Source organism: Lolium perenne, chromosome 3 (assembly GCF_019359855.2).
Source record: "Lolium perenne isolate Kyuss_39 chromosome 3, Kyuss_2.0, whole genome shotgun sequence".
Taxonomy (NCBI): domain Eukaryota; kingdom Viridiplantae; phylum Streptophyta; class Magnoliopsida; order Poales; family Poaceae; genus Lolium; species Lolium perenne.
Genome location: NC_067246.2, coordinates 238,316,329 through 238,336,806, shown reverse-complemented (window position 1 = coordinate 238,336,806; position 20,478 = coordinate 238,316,329). Strand labels below are relative to the sequence as shown.

Here is a 20,478-nt window from a genome sequence, read left to right as displayed (position 1 = left end):
GCGGCGCGCCTTCGGCTCGTGTTAGTATTCAGTAGTCGTCGCTAGGTGGTCCGCGTACCTAGTTATATTTTTTATTACTTGCTCGGCTATTTATACTAGTGTTGATGATTATTAATAGATCGGTAGAATTTTTCGAAAAAAAACATGGTCAAGAAAAAAAAATTCCCCAAAAAAATACAGGTGAATATCTGCTCTCGTTCTCCGTGCAGTCCTTTAAAATTCAAAATTCCTCAAATATCAGCTCTCTCCTCCACGGTTTCCTCGCCACCTTCCCGTCCCGCACCGTACCGATACCTTCATTTCCTCTTCCTCCTCCTGTCCCTGGGTCGGTCCTGACCAACCCCAACCCGACCCAGTGCGCAGCATCTCCCGCCCTAGAGGTGCCGCCGCCGTGCCGTAGCTTGCCGCCGCCGCCAACGCATTGCCGCCCAATCCCTCCGCCGCCTCCCACGCGCGTCGCCGCCACCGCCGTTCCCGTTCCACCCGATTCGCGCCCCTGCTGCACCAATCCCGTCCGCAAATTCGGCCCGAGGTACGAGCATTTCGCCATCCAACAATTTGTTAAACCCTCGCCGACCTCCAGAAATTTGGGGTTCGCTGCGGTGCGCACCCGGTAGGTACACCTTCTAGATCCCCCCTGGTTGGCGCTTCCGTTGGCAATCTAGGGCAGTTTCTCATCGTAAGCGGAGTGCTCAGTACTTTTTTTTGTGCCGAATTTCGGAAGTTTAGCGCAGGATCCAGGAAGGTCTCCACGCTACCCGTTCCGTGTGCGCGCGCGCGAGCACCGCTGCATGATCGAATGTTTTCGTTGTTTTAAATACGGTGTACCATGCCGCACCTAGCAATTTGCGGCAGAATTTTGTCAATTTTCTCGGTTTTGGCTTACGCATTCCAGTAGCTTTCACGATCTTATTTGACTGGGATACTCTTATGAGCAGCTGAATATGCCACTGGAGGATAGGAATGCTGTTTCCCTACACCCCTTTCCGTTGCTATTACGGGGAAGCTGTTTGCTGTTTTGATTGAGCGAGCAAACTTGTTTGGAATATAAATTTCTTAGCATAAGTGTTGCGACCTCCATGTCCAGTTAATGCAACGTCAGTATCTGGACACCTAGTTCACTTTGTAAATGTCTGATTCCCCTTGCGTAGAAAATATATTACTGCAGTTGCCAGAGTAACATCTGAGTGCTCCAGGTCTTCAAATCCTCTTCCGAAGGAGGGGCCATCAATACTACTCTCAGTTTTGTAGAGATATCTCACGGTTAAAATGATGCCTTGGGTATTCTCGATTCTGTAGTATGTCTGTGTAGCCTGCTGTCAAAACTATGACCATGTTTGCTTTTCCAGACTCCATTTGATTGTTTGTTGTCGAAATCTCAAATAGAGCTTCACTTCTTCAAAACCTCGTCTCCAGGAATGTTAATTCCCCTGTTGATGAAAAGCTGTGTTTTCACTGTCAAAGCTGTTATCATTATTACCAGTTGAAACGTTCAAACAGTTTGGTTATAGTTACATCTAGTATGAGACTGCAAGTCAAGATTGTTTTCAGTTGAGTTATAGTTAGTTTAAGCATATGCTCTTATGGCCCATTAGATTTATTTGTAAATCATTCATTGAGATTATTTGTTGCTGCCGAGTGTGTGTGTGCCTATGCATGATTGCCATGTTTTCCATCCTTACTGTTCTCTAGATCTTTGATCTGCTCCTACCCATTAAGTTCTCTGCTTGAGTGCTTGCTGAGGTTGCTTGTTGTGCCTGGAAACATGTGCATCTAGTTTTTACTGCTTAAATCTAGGTAATGTTACCTGAACTGAGGTATTATCCCAGAGAGAGCTAGGGTTAATTAAATTTTTGATATTCAGTCAATAGGCCCTTTCTTGTTTTTTTTTTTTTGACTTCTGTTTTCCCAGGACTTCACATGCTGCATATTTTGCATGTGCTTTGTTTCCTGTTAAGCATAGTGGTGGGAAATATATATGAATTGACCTATTCCAATTATGACGCTAGTATAATTATCATATCAACAAGATTTACAAATATATTTAGATGTTTCCTGTATATAGTGATTCAGAATATCAATATTGTTGGCATGCATGGTTTCTCTTCCGCTCTGTGTCTTCGGTGCTTCCTAATATATTTCTGTTTTCCTTCTGCGTGTAGTCCACGTTTGCAGGCATTATGGACGAATCACGAAAAAGAGCTGCCTCTAACGCGAATACTAAAAATGCAAGTTCATCCCTTGGTATGTATTTGTTATTTATATGATAGTAGGTCATCAGTGCACCATGCTCCCTTGTTTATGCTGCACTGTAGTCAAACTTATCTGATACCGGTAAAATGAATATTTCTGATTGATACTGTATAAGTTATGTCCATTGTAATTGCCTCCTGCTTACCTGCAAGAAATTAAATCCATGATACATGAAATGTGTCTTTAAATCTGTGCCGTAGATTTAGAAAATTTCTTCTTACAACTGTACCAGTTTAACCTGGTGTATTCATGATATTTGTTGGCAGATGAAGACTTTGGCAGTGATTTTCTTTCGTCCTGGAAGGTACCAAAATCAGGAAAAGACACAATTGACTTTGATGTTGAGTCAGCTCCGAAAAGTAGCAAGAAGTTTAGCTTCGACAATTTGTGAGTATTAGGCCTGGATATTTAATGCAAACAAGTGAATTATTTACTATGCACTGTTTATTATGGTGCTGACAACCTCTTTCTTTGTCTAGCGATGATTTTGGAATTGATGGAGCCTTTGACAAAATATCATCATTTAAAATGGGCATGTCTGATCTTGATTTCTCTAGTCCCCTCAAGAAAAAATCAAAACACAGCTGTTCAAATGGCAATGATCTTTCTGAAGGGAAGAAAGATACTGAAAAGGACTTCTTTTCCTTTGATTTCAATGAGTAAGTTCCACTGTCTGGTGAAGACTGGTAAATATGCTCCACATAAACTTCATGCAATTAATTTTTTCATTTTGTTTATTTTGTTTCCTTAAAGTCTGGGCAAGTTCAATCTTGACACGAAGTTGGGCTCTGAGGAGAATGGTACAAGTAGAACTACAGAAAAAACCAACCCCATCTCTTCAGAGGGTAATAAAGATCCACAAAGAGGTACTTCAGACAAGGGCACTGATGTTCCCGAAGATAGTAAGAGTAAGGAACAAACACAAACACATGATGCTTGCACTTTGGAGCCTATTCATTTCACAAGGTAGGAGAATGTAACGAATGCCAGTATTCTGAAGTCAAATATTGATGCTGCCTAGTCATCTAACTAAATGCATCATTTTTTCAGCATCAATCCTGAAAGAGTGGAACAGCTTAAAGTAGACATGGTGTCAAATGATATGCTTGGAGACCACTCTAATGAGGCACACCCAACAAAACCAGTTGTTAACAGTTCTTCTCATAGTTTCCCTTGCAGTGCTGTATCTGCTGAAGATCCAACACATTTAAAAGCCATATCAGCTCCTGAGAAAAGTAAGGAAGATCCTGCGGTGGACCTGAGTAAACTTAATATATCGAGGGAGAATAGTAACAGTGAGCAAGAAGTTAGTTCACAATCCAGAAACACCAGCACTGAGAATCCCTACATCTCTAGAAGACCAATGGGTCAATCGGATTCTCAAAACAACCAGAATGAGGCTGTGGAGGAAAGTAGATCTCTCAATGAAGGAAGTCATGGTAGCCAATCTTTCGGGGGCACTTTAATGAATCCTGTAAGGAAGACATCATCCGGGACAAATAATGTTGAGAAAGGGACTTCAGGTCCAAAGAATCTCTCTTCAACAACGCAGAGGTTTGTTTTGGACATAAATTTCTTTCTCAGCAAAATATAACATCCATCTAGTGCTTGTGTTTATCTCACAAGAAACATCATATCTTGAATCAGAAATCATAAATATAGGATTAAGTGCATTGCACATGTATTATTTACAGAAGGAAAATGCACCATGGCCCATGGTTATGCTGGATATCCTATATTGGTTTACATTTTTTAACAGGGGCATTTTGGTTCTGTAGTGGGAGGGAATACAATATAGAATATTTGTGACAATGGAGCTTTTACTTGTTTGTGGGCTTAGTTGTGTTGCAGTCTTGTGTGTCAATTTCTTATCAGTTGAAAGTATTCTAATACGTTTCATGCAGGGAAATCAGAAATGTCAAACCTGCATTGGTGAATGAAGCAGGAACCTTTTCTCTTCTGTCAAAATCTGCAATTACGAAAGCAAGCAGGCCTCCCCAAGTAACTTCAGAAACCACCTTAAATCAACTAAGTGGTGCCAATAACGTGATAAAAAAGACAAATACACATACTACGGACTTGAAAAGGTAGTAGATAGAATGGCAGGCTAGCATGCACTTATAAAAATGCTATGAAATAATGTTGTAATTAACGCTTTTTTAAATGCAGGGAACACAAGCATGCACAACCTGAAAAACTTAAAATCACATCGGCAAAACCATACTGCAAGCCTGGATTACAAGGGTTGTCGACCACCTCCTTGAATACTAAAAACGGGTAAGAAATTATCAACCTTCAAATCATATAACAATCTGCTTGGGTTGAAATATTATTCTGCAAATGGTTACTTGGGTATGCACAATTCTGCTTTATTTCTTCATATTATGATGTTGACCTAGGTGGCATAGTTCCATAAAATATATTTTGGCTCCACCTTGTATAAACTCACCTAACATTGAACTGACCGAAAACCAGTCTGAAGGCTCAGTGCTATTGATCTTGTTTCTTGTAACAAATTTTGATCAAGATAATGTGGAGCTACGGCTTACTGAATACTTGAATGTCCTTATACATATAAAGTGTAACATCCTGTAATAGTTTAACTTATCTTTCATAAGTGTGGTGGCTTTGGTGGAATCGATGCATTGACAAATACACATGCATCACATGCATTTTTCTTGGAGTCTCCACTGTGGCAGAATGCTCTGTGTGCAACAATGTATCGTTCTCGACTTTCAACATCATTGCTAGCAAATAAATACCATATGTTACTGTACTGTATTTTTAATTAAGAATCATACAGTAGTATAGTTTTTGAGGTAACAGTTAGTATTAAGAAGTCGCTTACTGTAGTGAACATGATCCTTGATCCTCGTGGACCAGGATTCCAATTGTACTCGAGCTGTAACTAACAACTGTACTTTGGATGTACTTCCTTGCAACCCTACATGGCATAACACTTGAAATTTGGTCTACTTGTGTTTGACCATCCTCAGCACAACTTTTGTCAGTTCTCAACTGGTATTTCAAGTTCTCTGTGACACCGTCATCATAAGCTTGTAGTTATATCCATCTATTTCTGGACTTATCCACTTCTCTTATTACTTATAAGATATTCTACAAATCTTGTTGTAAGACCTATGTTCTATTTTGTTGTTTTTGTAAGACCTTGTGCATTCTAATAAATACAGATGCATATTTTTCAGAGTTGAGCCACATAGCGCTGGCAACTCGTCCTCATTGAATGCTCCAAGCAGTACAGCACATAGAACGGAATATAACAATGTAACAAGTCAGGTACTCCTAAAAGGTAGCAAACCCTCTGATGTAATACAAGACACCCTTTCCAAAGACAATAAAAGACCAACTTCTCAACTCGCTGGATCAAGGTATAAATATCTCTACTTTTTTGTTCTAGAAAATTACATGGAAGGGGGCTGACACTATTTTTCTCAATGTAGAGTTTTAAAAGTAGGTACTATATCTAGAAATCCAATGTCTGGCTTGCTTGTGGAGAAAGATTCGGTACAAGTCAGTGGGAGCAGGGGCTCCCCTGTACTAACATCCAAGATCCCCAACTCCTTTGTTGAAGGAAAACCTGCATCTCGTAGCCCGTCCATGAGGCAAAACATGCCTGAGGTTCTATTTTTGTTCTGCACAGTTTTATATCCTTAAACAAATTTTCTTTTATGCTAAAGCTTGTTTTCTTCCTTGATTTATCCGAATGCCTTCTTCTGAGGGATGTGATTCATTCCATTGTAAAGGGATACATTTTTTCTCCAGTTGCAGATTTGCATTTTTTTTTATTCCTGCACTGTGTTTAAGCATATAATGTGCTGAATTAGGACTCTCCATCTTGGACTGCAAGTCACGAACCCTTGTACAGCTGACATTGACATCAACATATAAACCCAACACAGCCTCTGTTGAAGATACACACAAACCAATTCCATACTATTTTTTACACTGGTTATTTGCATATTGTGTTTGTACTCGTTGATTACATGATGCAAGAAAAAACAGATAATTTCACCTGCGAACAAGTGTGAAATAATATAATGGTGTGGAAATTTCTTTATCATCATTTTATACACCAAACTCAATTTCTATTATTTAGATCCTGTGTCATAGCTAAGAAATCTATCATGCAACTACAGAGGATACCTACTAGTAGATCATATTATCACCCTAAGTTTAAGTGTGTGCCATTCTTTAAGCTAGATATGCATAATTTAAATTTGCACTGTATAATGAATGTGTGATTATATTTCGAGAGTCAGAGTGCTAGTTAATCATGGTCGGTCTTGAAGCTTAAACTTCATTTTTTTTGTGGGATTTCAACTTATTTGGACTTGGAGATTTTTTTCTCTAATAAATTTCTAAACTACAATGAAAAGAACACAAATAGTTTTGTTGTCTCTTATCTGTGTTCTGTAGTAAAAAAAACTGCTTTAATTTTGTGTACTTCTGTTCATGCTGTAAACCTCCCTTCTCAGGAATCAATTCCAGATGCAAAGGCCCCTGCTGTGCTTAAGCGCATCATGAGATCTCCAGCTGTGAGGTTGTTCGATGGATTGCATTTAACAGATTTATTATATCTTAAGACTACACTTCTCATTGAAAGTAACATATTTGAATTTATTGTGTAGAAAATCACCGCAAACTGTTCCAGAGCTGGGGAATAAAATAGTAAGTGCCTTGAATATTTCTGAGATTGATATGTATATTTGCTCTATTAGTACCAGTTCCAAAGGCTTTCGTGCTACATGGTCAAATCATAAAATCGATTATTAGTGATTATTTAGTTTCTTGATCAGAAGGAAAAACAATATCAGCATATAATCATGAAATTCTTCCGTCACGTTATTATATTTTTACACCTATATGGCTATATGCCAGTAAATAGTACCCCCTCCGATTCATATTACTTGATGCTAATATAGATGTATCTAGACACATTTTAGTTGTAGATACATCCATTTTAGCATCAACTAATATGGATCGGAGGGGGTATAAGAATCAAGTCTCATCTTTTTTACATTGAGCAAGACGCTTGGGGCTACCAGTTTCCATAACTATAAACCATAGAGTAGCAACTCTAGAAGACGAAAATTGCAGATATAAGCAAATCTTAAGCGACCTACGTTTGGAACTGGAAGTAGTATGCAGCTGTTCATGTATCCTTACTTTTCTTGATTTCACTGCTTAGATTCTAAGTGGAACTCCGAAAACTCGTATGGATAATGTGGTTTCTTCAACAACACCATGTGAGATGGGGGACATTTCAGACCTAGAGGTGCCTGCTCTGTTAGAAGATGATGGAAATGTAGACAAGGCTTGTAGAAAGGAGCTTGAAGATGTGAGTAAATCTGCCAATGCTGTATTACCCTTTTCTAAATCTCTTACTAGAATGCGAACTGCAAACTAGCAGCAGAAGTTCTCAATTTGAGTTTGTTATGAGGCTTACCCGCTCCACCTTTTAAATTTATCTAGCTTTAGAGCTTTACAGCTGGACTTTGAAAAAAAAAAAACAGAAGTTTCTCAAATTTATCACATCTTGCTGTACTTCACTAGTATTCTAACTTTAATATTTAGTAATTAGTAAAACTACTGCTGTGCTTTTAATCATGTGACAAGTATGGAGAGTGACATTTTTCTAGATGTTACAACTTACAAAAGGCACAGATGCATCTTCCAATCCAGCATCAGTAATGTTGCAATTTCATGAAGATAAATGAATAATATGAGACCTTACTAAGTGACTAGAATGGTTATCTGTTTCCTTCTTGATGGTGCACAAGCACTAACTTTACCCTTTGAAGCAGCTGGCTTTTTTACTTTAGTTGAAATATTCACATTTTATTGTCTTATGGTGCAGATGTGCATTTTGCTGAAAAGGAAACACACAGAAGCTAAAGAACTATCAGTTCGGGCTATTGTTAACAACAATATGCTGCTGATGCTAAACCACCCAATGTTTGAGGAGAAAATATCCTTTCTACTGCTAACCAATTCACATGTTACTACTGTATATATTCACAAGCATGGATGTTAAACCTGTGATTCCTTCACCAGAAGAACATGTCCGCTCTTCAGAAATTCGCCAACAGCCTGAGATCCAAGAAGCACTTATTTGAGGAAATTAGCGCCATCGACACGGTAGGTTAACACTCTTTCGTTTGGAAGTTTCTACTTTAGCATAGCTGTTGTTTCTTCATGAAGATAAGGGGGAAATCTTATATGAGTTTCTGTTTTTCAGCAAAATTGTGAATCTTAGTGCTCTTTGCATAGCTCCTGGTCCGAGCTCTTTTCAGTTCAGCTTTCTCTATTATTTTCTTGTAGTTGTTCTTTGTTTTTGAACTCTTTGGATTTCTGATCCTATTATCTTGTTCTTGTTTTACTTTTTAATATATATGCACAGTAGGAGAGTACAATCTTCTTGCGAAAGACAACAGCAGAAATGTTGATCTACTTTTAAGATTTGGATCTGGGTTGCTTGCAGATCCTAGAAGTCTATTATTTTTCCATTGAGCAAACAAAAGTTAGATATGTGATTTTTTTTCCCACATATAAGTTGTCAAGGCTAGCAAATGTTATGCAATACTTTTGTATCTATTAGTTTAGTGTAACATTTTAGCAGTAGTACATTATAGCATTATGTTATTCATTAGAGTTTTGGGTTTCAAATTGCTTACTTGACCATGTTGTACAACATTTAAATGTGCCTTGCATTGCGTGCACCATTGTCAGATAATTACTCCATCTTCTTATGTAGGCAGGAAAATCATCGTTTTAATTGTTAGTGTTATCTTTACTGTGGTCTCTCCTACTGCTAAGAAACAAAGTTACCAGCACAAGTGGTTACTGGTGGGCGTATTCCTAAAGAATGCTTAAAAGATACTCCCTCCTTTCCAATGAATAAGGCTCCTTTAAAAAAAGTCAAACTAAGTAAGCTTTGACCAAACTTTTAGAAAAAAAATATTAACAATGCGGCGGTTAGGCATCCTTAGACGAAAGAGTGGTCTTTCAGGATTGGTCGTTGTGTGTCACCACCTCCCACCTATCCTACACATTCGATCAAGGTTGTCACTGCGAAGCTATATTCAAGGTGCACGGGGTCTTACCGTCTAGCCGTTGGTACTCCGCATCTTCACGGAGAATTCAATTTCACTGGGTCCATGTCGGAGACAGCGGGGCAGTCGTTACACCATTCGTGCAGGTCGCTACTTATGCGACAAGGAATTTCGCTACCTTAGGACAGTTGTTACTGCCACCGTTTACCGGGGCTTCCATTCAAAGCTTATCACACTTCTCCTTCCGACCTTCCAGCACCGGGAGTATAATATTATAGAGATATCATATGAAAATACATTTTGTGGTATATCTAATGATATTGATTTCGTATAGTACTACCTCTGTCCGTATTTAATCGACGCATGAGATACACGTACATAAGCTACTTTGTCTGTACAGCGTGCGTCAATTTAATCCGAACAGAGGGAGTACATGTTAATAATTTATTCTAAAAACTTGGTCAAGCATTATATAGTTTGACTTTTTTTTAAAAGCCTTATTCATTGGGATGGAGGTACTAGGTTATTTGTTCTTCTATACAGCATGTGCATCTATTCAGTGTTTTTGATAGTCATTCAAAAGGATGCAGGGCTCCTGGTAAATTTTGTGCATGCAGTACCTTGAGAATTACCCTTTCTTTATGGGCAGTTCATTTTTGTTAGCAATTTAAGTAAAGCATTTCCATATGCTGCCAATATAAAGCTTCCCGTCATGACCTTCCATTGGTTATTTGTAACCCAGTGCTTTGTGTTCTGGCAGCATTGATGCGGGAATACTGTGGGGAAGAAGATGCATCATCCAGGAGGAACATGGGTAATGTAAATGAAACGGAAGGAAGTCCAGCATATAAATGCTGAGGTGAAGTTCAAACACTACACTGAATGCCACACCTTAGTCACACAATTTGCTCCTGTAGACATATTTGCTTGCAGTTGTGAAGTGTCCGTATATACCTTGCTATTCACCTGATAGTTGTGGGAACTGGGAAGTATGCTGGAATTAGTAATTGGATTGATCCCACTAGGACAATGGCCTTAGGCTCAAACGGACGACGGCCCAAGAGGGAGTATAAACGAAGTTTGGTCCAGTTGTGAAGTGTTGTTAACTCCTGGTGCCATCTGCGGTTAAATCATGTATCACATGCAACTGAAAGAAAAAAAACTAATTTCGTACTGGATTAATACAAGGGTAAAGTTCTCAATATTAATAACGGTGGAGTTATTATGGTTCGTGACTACTGACTAGGCATCCCATTCCATCTTAAACCTTGATTCGTAGATTAAAAGTTGGTGAATTTTGGTGCCTCAACCTTTTTGTATGTTAGTGTGTTGCGATTGGTAAATTTCAGCACTTCTACCTTTTAGTACACTGGTGTGTTGGTTATCTAGTTGCAGCACACTTGGTAGCCCTGCCAGGCACGCTTCGGTGATTGCTAACGTAAACCACAGTGGGTCTGTGTCAGCAATGCTCGTAGTGTTTCTTGATTTTGGTTAACCTGTGGCACGGGGCAGCTGATCTGGATGGCCATAGTGATTTTGCATTTAGCTCTACTATACGACTTTGCATGATTGCATGAATTTAGTGCGCATCACAGGATGTCAAGATCCAATCGTGATTCTCTCCACTTGGGCAAAAAAGGGATTGTGCTTTACTACATCGTTTTTGTCCCGTTACCCAGCTAATGAGATAGCACCCGAAGTGGAAGAAGTTGCCTGTGCGGAGTAACCCGTTAGTATGTGAGAAGATAGTTCCTGACCATGCATGAAATAGTTGGCTGAACAACTGCCAGACGCCAATACCTTGAAATCTGATAAACAAGTGACACGTCAATATAATTATCCACTAAACCTGTAGCTACTAGGAACCTTTGATTTTTTATTTTTTTTTGCTTTACCTGTCGATTAGAATTCAGAAACCAACCCGGCTGGCTCAACCAAATCAGCAATGCTCTGTGACGTGACCTCTCCCATATCTCCCAGTCCTACTGGCGCAACCAAAACACCCATCACACGACGTCTAGCCTAACTGTATCATCCAATGTTTGACTCTCCTTTTCTCCATTCTTCGGTTGAAGACAGAAAAGTACCAAATTATCGGTGAGATAACTGTCACTACGAAGATGATATATCTATTTAAAGTTGGAGTAACTTTTCGATCGTATGTATCAGACCTATCACCTATAGCGAAAAAGCGACGGGAACGACAAAGATCGGCAGGTGATATCCGGTAGATGGGGGGAGGCGCGTCCGTCCAAGCTGGCCGGTTGCTCTGCACCTTTGCACGGTGCACGTATCGCCGGCCGGGTACAACGGGCATCCACATTGGCCGTCGCTGATTGATCAAGAAGACGGGTTTGTGTGATCTTTGTCCGGTTGCGAGTTGTGACCGTGCGAGTGCGAGGAAATGCGAGTGGTTGAAGCGCATGTGTGGTCGTCTATGAATTGGAATGGAGCACCATGCATGCACTCAGGAGGGGATTGGCCTGGCCATTGGCTGGGCGCTCAATGGAGGCAATTTCTTTTCTGAATTTTTGGCCCTTCGGTGTCTTTTGAATAAAAGCGAGCCGTCGATGCAACTGTCGTCTAACCGATACGTCCCCATTGCTGACATTTGAAAAGCTATATGAGCATGCCTCGACGTGGATGCCATAACGGCTATGTGTATAAGTAGTCTGGCTGTAGGCATGCCTCATAGCTCCAGAACACATTACACTGCAGTTCGCTAGCTAGCACCTCGATCCATCTTTGCAACAAGGTCGTGAGATATGTAGGGCATACATTGTCGTTACAGCTCACAACAGCCTTCGATCAGAGCTCCGTCACATCTCCGTAGCAATCCATGGCACATACCAGCCTGGGCCTCTTCGTCTGCGCCGTGCTGCTGCTCTCCGCCGCCGTGGACACGGAGTCGGCTCGGGTCTTGAGAGAATGGCCGGGAGCGGAGCTGGCGGGCCGCGACAGCAGTGCGGCCGAGACCACAACGGTGAAGGTGCCCGGCGAGGCAGGGCAGCAGCAAGCCGGCCCGGTGGCGGCCGAGTCCAAGCGGCTGAGCCCCGGAGGACCAGACCCCCAGCATCATTAGGTCGCCATTGTGGCGAGCTCTCATTTGTTCGCTCTGACGTCGAACGCCGTAGCAGGAAAACAAGTTTGACGTGGGTGTTTTTTGCGGGACGAATAAGGTTGACGAGAATATAATGTTTTCTTAATGTCCGTTTCCTTCAGTGCTGTTGTTAGTCTGTGCTTTCACTTTGTCACTTCAAGTGTATTGTATCACTGCCTACAAATTATATTGGGCTATGGACGTGTTTGGGTTGGATCCTTTTCTGCTGTCAAATTAACTAACCTCTGCATTGCTAACCGAACTTCCTTTCTAGCAACCGCGGAAAGGGTGTCATTGATACGCTGCTTAAGTTTGTTTGGTATTAACAATAAGCTAGCGCAATAGTGCATGGCTAATACACAAAATCATCCACTGCCGACCTTTTTTTTTGGGTACTTCGTCTATGTGATGTACTGATGTAAGCCTTATACGCTGTAGTGCATCTAGCGGGTCCATTCATACAGGAAACGTATCTGTTATGAGTCTAAACAAACTCTTCTGCAAGCAGCTGAGACATTTAAGCAACGGTTTTGCTAATTCTTCCTTTTGAGAGAGGTTTTGCTAATTCTTGTTTGAATGAGGATTAACTTAGAAGTCAATCAACTTCTTACCCATTGGATGTTACGTGGAGATTCGTGTTGGTCAGTTGGCCACGGTTGCAACTGGATTATTTTAGTTGCGCCATGATTGCAACTGAATATTTATTACTTCAAGACAAAATAAATCAGTTGCATCATGGTTGCAACTTTTTCCATTTGCACTATGGTTGCAGCAAAAAAGTTATTTTCAAATGTTAGGTGGCATCACTTAATTGAGAACTAAGCTAATTCTAATTCAAATGACCGTAAGCAGACCCTTTAAATAAGTGACATATAAATTATGAGATTTTTTCAAGGGACATAAAATGTGAGTGGCTAGTTTTGTGGGTCTCATCTGCGTGATGCTTAAAGAATTGACACTTAAACCCTTCACATGATCAAATTACTATAACACAAAACCCCCCATGCACATAGCTCAATCATAACAAAACAAATAACATCAACTCAAATTTAAAATCCTTGGCCATGTCGTTTGCCTCTAGAATGGTTGTTAAAGTTAAACTTTCGCCGATGGATTGAAAATTGACCTACGTGTGAAAATCGAGTTATCACATGAAGATTTTCGTTAGACGAGATGCAATATTTGGTTGTAGCTTATGTCGATAGCTGGTTGTTGTAAGATGGAGAATTTAGACGGCACTTTGCTAGAACCATCTTTGTTGTGCCCTCAAGCACTACATGTTACGACTGCGGTGTCATCACCCTAGACGCACACACACCACCTTCTCTGAAATTCACAATACTACTTGACGACGTCGTGGCAGGAGAGATTCCAGGTCTATGTGCCTCGCCTTGAGAGAAGGCCAACCACCGCCACAATACCAAGAATGACAAGGAGAAGAACGACACCGACGTGTACCTGATCACATGAGAAGGACAATTGAGAAGGTCGGCCACCACCATTGCATGACAAGGCGTAAGAGTAGAAGGTCGATGCCGACGAACCCGGGCACTCGAGAGGAGGCCACCCCTTCCTTGAGGAGAAGGTCATTCACTAAAGGGGTTACTATCGCTTTCATCTCATCGACCATTATCAATCCCACTCTGGTACTCGTGAACATGTCCATTGGCCGTCCTCTACCCTGCCCATGGATCTGACCCATGCTAAAACCTAATGCATATTTCATATTGTTGCCCTAATTGAGGGCGTGGATGACAACTTCAGATGGGGCTGGGAGAAAGATTTTGCTTACTCTGCGCGCTCAGGTTACCGAGCTATGTTTGGAGCCAGGGTGGATATGCCAGGGGCGCTCCAGATTTGGCGCTCGAGGGCCCCACCTAACTGCAAACTTTTCCTCTGGCTGGCCAGCAGGAATAGATGCTGGACTGCTGACAGATTGAGTAGGCGTGGACTTCCGCACCCGGCTGCATGCCCCTTCTGTGACCAGAGTACCGAGACTCTAGACCACCTTCTCATGGGCTGTGTGCTGTCCCGGGAAGTCTGGGCAACCTGCCTGCGCTGGTGGGGAAAGTTGCTCTGGATGCCGCAGATGGATTCGAGCTTCGTGGCTTGGCTGCAGGAGAAGCGTAGTGGACCTGGAGGGGATCGCGACCTCTGGACAGGAGTTGCCCTCGTTTGCTGTTGTCTTTGGCGACATCACAACGACATTGTGTTCGAAAGGGCCGCTCCTTCCAAAGACGTGGTGTTCTCAGCGATCGCCATTGAGGCGGAGATGTGGAGAATCGCTGGGATTTTTAGAGGCTCTTTTGCGTTAGTAGATAAGTGAAGATGCCGCGAGTAGCCCAGTTCCGTGTGTGTGCTACCCTCTGGGTAGTGGGGTTGCGTTGCGCGGGCGTCTGTGCCCCGAACGTGTAGTAACTTAGGCCTTCCCCATGACGTATCCTTTAAAAAAAACTAAGAGAACGTGAACGTATGCATGGATATAGTGTGCCACGTCACCCGCACAACACTACCGAAGACTCGAGATGCTCAAGATTGAGGAAGTCACCATAGTACAAAGCAAACCTGGTACTTTATCCCTGATGAGCTGGAGGTACAAGTACAAGTGTACAGCCACACCCTCCTAATAATCCTTGTTGGTTCTCATGCTAATCAAACGTTGTTTTGCTCCGTTCTATACGTTTTTTCTTGTGTCGACGTGCCTCGTCACGATCTCCATGCACTACAGGTTAGCTCACCGAAAAGGTTAAAGGATGGGCAAAGCTACTCTAAAAAATACGCCAGTTGGTACCGGCGGCTCTTCGTTCATGCCGCGGATCGATTTGCATGCTTTTTGAATTCAAAGTCTTAATCAAATGGATCGGCTGGAGACTGGAGTTGGTGCCGTCACGACCCAACGTTTTCTTTGCTCCGTTCTATACGTTTTTCCGCAGGACCTTTATCTGGGTGGCCTATCGGCGAGCAGATTCGTCGGTTCAGTTCGGTCGCACCGTACGGACATGATGTCTGTTCCAGCAGCGGTTGGACGGCCCTTCAAGACGTCTAACACTAGTTGACTACTCTCGATCTAATTTCAAATTCTTCAGTGACGACGCTGCAGAGATTGAGACTGTGAGAAGGATCCTAATATGATACATATATGGAAATAAAATAAATAAAATAAAATAATCACGCGTGGGGTTCTCGTCAAGCTGTGTGTTTCATATCGACCTTGTGTGATTGGCCCGAAAGGGGACGGGTTTGCATATTCTGTTCTCGTTTTGCTGGTAAGATGTTGATGGGTGCGCAGTTGGGATTCTTTCGGAATCTGTTGTGCTGTGGAAACCCATCTTTCGGTGGAAGTATATACGACAGTATCGTTGTGGCCTAGGCGTGCATGCATGCGCCGAATCAGTGAGGATGAATTACAAAGATGGTCCATGGGGTGCAAAATTAGACTCAAAATATGTTAGAACTAGAAAAGAGACGCTTCTTTCTTTTGCGATTACAAGGATGGCATACACACATGAGCACTTTTTTTTTTTGCTTAACCTTTGGGTCATGTCCTTTTGTATTTGTTTCTTAATCTGGCTATAGTAGACTAGTTCTTGAAATAATGTTGTTATAGAGACTGGATGTACTTGATCTTAGCTTGATATTGCTGTCTTGCCCTTAATTGGAAAAATGAACATAAAACCACATACTTCCTCCGTTCTCAAATAAATGTGCTTCTACCATTTGTCTTAAGTTAATTTTTCTTAAATTTGACTAAATTTATTGAAAAATTTAACTACATTTATTGGATTGAATTAGTACAACTTGATCTGTTTAAAAATATAGTTTCGTGATATACGGATGTGACATTAAATATTATATATGTTGCTACTCTTTTGTCTAAGTTTGGTCAAAAGAAAAGAAAATAACTAAATGCAAGCTAGAAGTACACTTACTTCAGGACAAAGGGAGTATGTACTACAAGTGGCGTCGAATAGTAAGGCACAATCCAACAAAAAATAGTAATGCACAAATCTTAACAGATAACTTTTCACCGTGTATGTGTACACACATGTGAGCAATCCACTAAGAGGAAGTTCTCGGATAGAGAGAATTTGCGATGATTACTAGTTGTTGTCTTTTTTTCCTTTTGCATGCAATCCATCCTCTCTCTCTTTTTTCTAACCAATAGCAAACTCGAAATTCTGATGTCTTCTTTCAGTTTTGAGAGAGTTCCACTTTTTACCTCGAAGATCAATTATGTGACACCATTTTTTCATAAAATTAATCTTAGGAGGGAAAAGTGGAATTCATTCTTTAGTTTTAGGTGAAAACACCTTTAGCATAACATTTATTAATGAAATCAAACCGCCAAAGGAATACAAGGTGATGAGGATATCTGCTTAGAAAGCAAAATGAAGGTCAAGAAAACACAAGAAGAGCGCAACAAGACTAAATTTGTGTTAGCGCGAGTGAGAGAATGTCCGACATGACACTATGCTTCTTTTGGTTTATAATTCATGAGATGAGACAAGCAAGATATGCGCCGCCACACCCGGTGCTATATATGCATGCTGGTCAGCTGGCCAGCGGAAGGATGAGCTGACCAGCATGCATATATAGCACCGGGTGGTGGCGCCAACGTACAAACATTGCGGATGGCGCCCTGCCCCTGGTGCCCACCACCCATCTAGCCACTGAGGATGGTGGAGAAGAGCTAGTGGCGGACTCAAACAAGAAACACAAACCAGATGCTTCCGCAGCATCTTCTCGATCGGCGGATCTGGCGGCGACTGCAGAGCAGTCCCGCCCGACGCAATGAGTATTTTATGCTGGAACTGCCGAGGTCTGGGGTCGGACTCGGTGGTTGGCGATCTCCGCTGGCTTGTGCGGACCTTTCGACCCTCCTTCCTCTTCTTGTCAGAGACGAAGATGAAGGACACTAGAGCCCAGAATTTCATGTGGTCTCTAGGTTTCTCTGGCAGTTTTGCGGTCAGCAGTGTGGGTCAGAGTGGTGGCCTCGCACTTTTCTGGTTGCCGCAGTTCACAGTATCGCTCAAGGGTTTCAATTCACACTTTATCGATGTGGTTGTTGAAGGAGATATGCCCTAGAGGCAATAATAAAGTGGTTATTATTTATATCTTTATGTTTATGATAAATGTTTATATATCATGCTATAATTGTATTAACTGAAACATTAGTACATGTGTGATATGTAGACAACAAAAAGTCCCTAGTATGCCTCTTAAACTAGCTTGTTGATTAATGGATGATTAGTTTCATAATCATGAACATTGGATGTTATTAATAACAAGGTTATATCATTGTATGAATGATGTAATGGACACACCCAATTAAGCGTAGCATAAGATCTCGTCATTAAGTTATTTGCTATAAGCTTTCGATATATAGTTACCTAGTCCTTATGACCATGAGATCATGTAAATCACTTATACCGGAAAGGTACTTTGATTACACCAAACACCACTGCGTAAATGGGTGGTTATAAAGGTGGGATTAAGTATCTGGAAAGTATGAGTTGAGGCATATGGATCAACAGTGGGATTTGTCCATCCCGATGACGGATAGATATACTCTGGGCCCTCTCGGTGGAATATCGTCTAATGTCTTGCAAGCATATGAATAAGTTCATAAGAGACCACATACCACGGTACGAGTAAAGAGTACTTGTCAGGAGACGAGGTTGAACAAGGTATAGAGTGATACCGAAGATCAAACCTCGGACAAGTAAAATATCGCGTGACAAAGGGAATTGGTATTGTATGTGAATGGTTCATTCGATCACTAAAGTCATCGTTGAATATGTGGGAGCCATTATGGATCTCCAGATCCCGCTATTGGTTATTGGTCGGAGTGAGTACTCAACCATGTCCGCATAGTTCACGAACCGTAGGGTGACACACTTAAAGTTGGATGTTGAAATGGTAGAACTTGAATATGGAATGGAGTTCGAATATTTGTTCGGAGTCCCGGATGAGATCCCGGACATCACGAGGAGTTCCGGAATGGTCCGGAGAATAAGATTCATATATAGGATGTCATTTTATGTGAATTAAAATGTCGCGGAAGGTTCTATGGAAGGTTCTAGAAGGTTCTAGAAAAGTCCGGAAGAAACCACCAAGGAAGGTGGAGTCCACATGGGACTCCACCTCCATGGCCGGCCAACCCTAGTGGGGGAGGAGTCCCAAGTGGACTCCCCCTTAGGGGGCTGGCCACCCCCCCATATGGGAGGTGGAACTCCCACCTCTAGTGGGAGTCCTAGCTTGGCTAGGTTTCCCCTCCATATGGAAGGTTTTTGGTTCGGGTCTTATTCGAAGACTTGGAGACCAACTCTTGGGGATCCACCTATATAATGAGGGGCCAAGGGAGGGGGCCGGCCACCCCAAGACCACAAGCTGGCCGCCCCCCTTTGAAGTGGCCGGCCACCCCCTCCCAAACCCTAGCCGCCCCCTCTCCTCCATATCTTCCGCGTAGCTTTAGCGAAGCTCCGCCGGAGTTCTCCACCGCCACCGACACCACGCCGTCGTGCTGTCGGATTCAAGAGGAGCTACTACTTCCACTGCCCGCTGGAACGGGAGGTGGACGTCGTCTTCATCAACAACCGAACGTGTGACCGAGTACGGAGGTGCTGCCCGTTCGTGGCGCCGGAACCGATCATGATCAAGATCTTCTACGCGCTTTTGCAAGCGGCAAGTGAACGTCTACCGCAGCAACAAGAGCCTCCTCTTGTAGGCTTTGGAATCTCTTTAAGGGTGAGACTCGATACCCCCTCGTTGCTACCGTCTTCTAGATTGCATCTTGGCTTGGATTGCGTGTTCACGGTAGGAATTTTTTTGTTTTCTATGCAACGTTATCCTACAGTGGTATCAGAGCCAGGTTTATGCATAGATGGTTGCACGAGTAGAACACAATGGTTTTGTGGGTGTTGATGCTTTTGTTATCTTTAGTTTGAGTACTTTGCATCTTTGTGGCATAGTGGGATGAAGCGGCTCGGACTAACTTTACATGACCGCGTTCATGAGACTTGTTCCTCGTTCGACATGCAACTTGTATTGCATAAGAGGCTTTGCGGGTGTCTGTCTCTCCTACTATAGTGAAGATTCAATTTACTCTTCTATTGAAAACATTAGTATCAACGTTGTGGTTCATGTTCGTAGGTAGATTAGATCTCTCTCGAAAACCCTAAACCACGTAAAATATGCAAACCAAATTAGAGACGTCTAACTTGTTTTTGCAGGGTTTGGTGATGTGATATGGCCATAATGTGATGATGAATATGTATGAGATGATCATTATTGTATTGTGGCAACCGGCAGGAGCCTTATGGTTGTCTTTAAATTTCATGTTGAGTAGTATTTCAAAGTAGTTGTAATAGTTGCTACATGGAGGACAATCATGAAGACGGCGCCATTGACCTTGACGCTACGCCGACGATGATGGAGATCATGCCCGAAGATGATGGAGATCATGTCCGTGCTTTGGAGATGAAGATCAAAGGAGCAAAGACAAAAGGGCCATATCATATCACATATGAACTGCATGTGATGTTAATCCTTTTATGCATCTTATTTTGCTTAGATCGCGACGGTATCATTATAAGATGATCCCTCACTAAAATCTCAAGATAATAAAGTGTTCATCCTTAGTAGCACCGTTACCAAGTCTTGTCGTTTCGAAGCATCTCGTGATGATCGGGTGTGATAGATTCAATAAGTACATACAACGGGTGCAAGACAGTTTTGCACATGCGGATACTAAGGTGGCCTTGACGAGCCTAGCATGTACAGACATGGTCTCGGAACACGTGATACCGAAAGGTAGAGCATGAATCATATGGTTGATATGATGAACACTTTGAGTGTTCGCCATTGAAATCACACCCTTTCTCGTGATGATCGGGTTTAGGTGTGGTGGATTTGGTTCGTGTGATCACTAAGACAATGCGAGGGATATTGTTTTGAATGGGAGTTCACCTAGATTTTTAATTATGTTGAATTAAAATTTGAACTCAATTTGTCATAAACTTAGTCTAAACTTTTGCAAATATATGTTGTAGA

General features: G+C 41.9%; 2 protein-coding genes across 2 annotated transcripts; both read left to right on the top strand.

The window, feature by feature from the left end:
• Positions 1-274: 274 nt before the first annotated feature.
• Positions 275-10,432, top strand: LOC127343908 (uncharacterized). Its single transcript, XM_071828400.1, has 16 exons — positions 275-532; positions 2,163-2,244; positions 2,520-2,640; positions 2,733-2,912; positions 3,007-3,219; positions 3,304-3,807; positions 4,158-4,340; positions 4,423-4,530; positions 5,460-5,642; positions 5,715-5,892; positions 6,750-6,814; positions 6,903-6,942; positions 7,463-7,612; positions 8,132-8,244; positions 8,337-8,412; positions 10,087-10,432. Exons 2-16 carry the CDS (start codon positions 2,181-2,183, stop codon positions 10,090-10,092), a joined length of 2,184 nt encoding a protein of 727 aa, XP_071684501.1. The 5' UTR covers positions 275-532; positions 2,163-2,180; the 3' UTR covers positions 10,093-10,432.
• Positions 10,433-14,242: 3,810 nt separating this feature from the next.
• Positions 14,243-14,752, top strand: LOC139838120 (uncharacterized). Its single transcript, XM_071827475.1, has one exon. It carries the CDS (start codon positions 14,243-14,245, stop codon positions 14,750-14,752), a length of 510 nt encoding a protein of 169 aa, XP_071683576.1.
• The last annotated feature ends 5,726 nt before the right edge of the window (positions 14,753-20,478 follow it).

Excerpts from the sequence above, each read along its gene's own strand:
- LOC139838120 (XM_071827475.1), top strand. The coding sequence starts at position 14,243 with ATGTTTGGAGCCAGGGTGGATATGCCAGGGGCGCTCCAGATTTGGCGC.
- LOC127343908 (XM_071828400.1), top strand. The coding sequence starts at position 2,181 with ATGGACGAATCACGAAAAAGAGCTGCCTCTAACGCGAATACTAAAAAT. Across the intron at positions 2,913-3,006 it reads TTTTCCTTTGATTTCAATGA|TCTGGGCAAGTTCAATCTTG; the intron begins GTAAGTTCCACT and ends GTTTCCTTAAAG. Across the intron at positions 3,220-3,303 it reads GAGCCTATTCATTTCACAAG|CATCAATCCTGAAAGAGTGG; the intron begins GTAGGAGAATGT and ends TCATTTTTTCAG.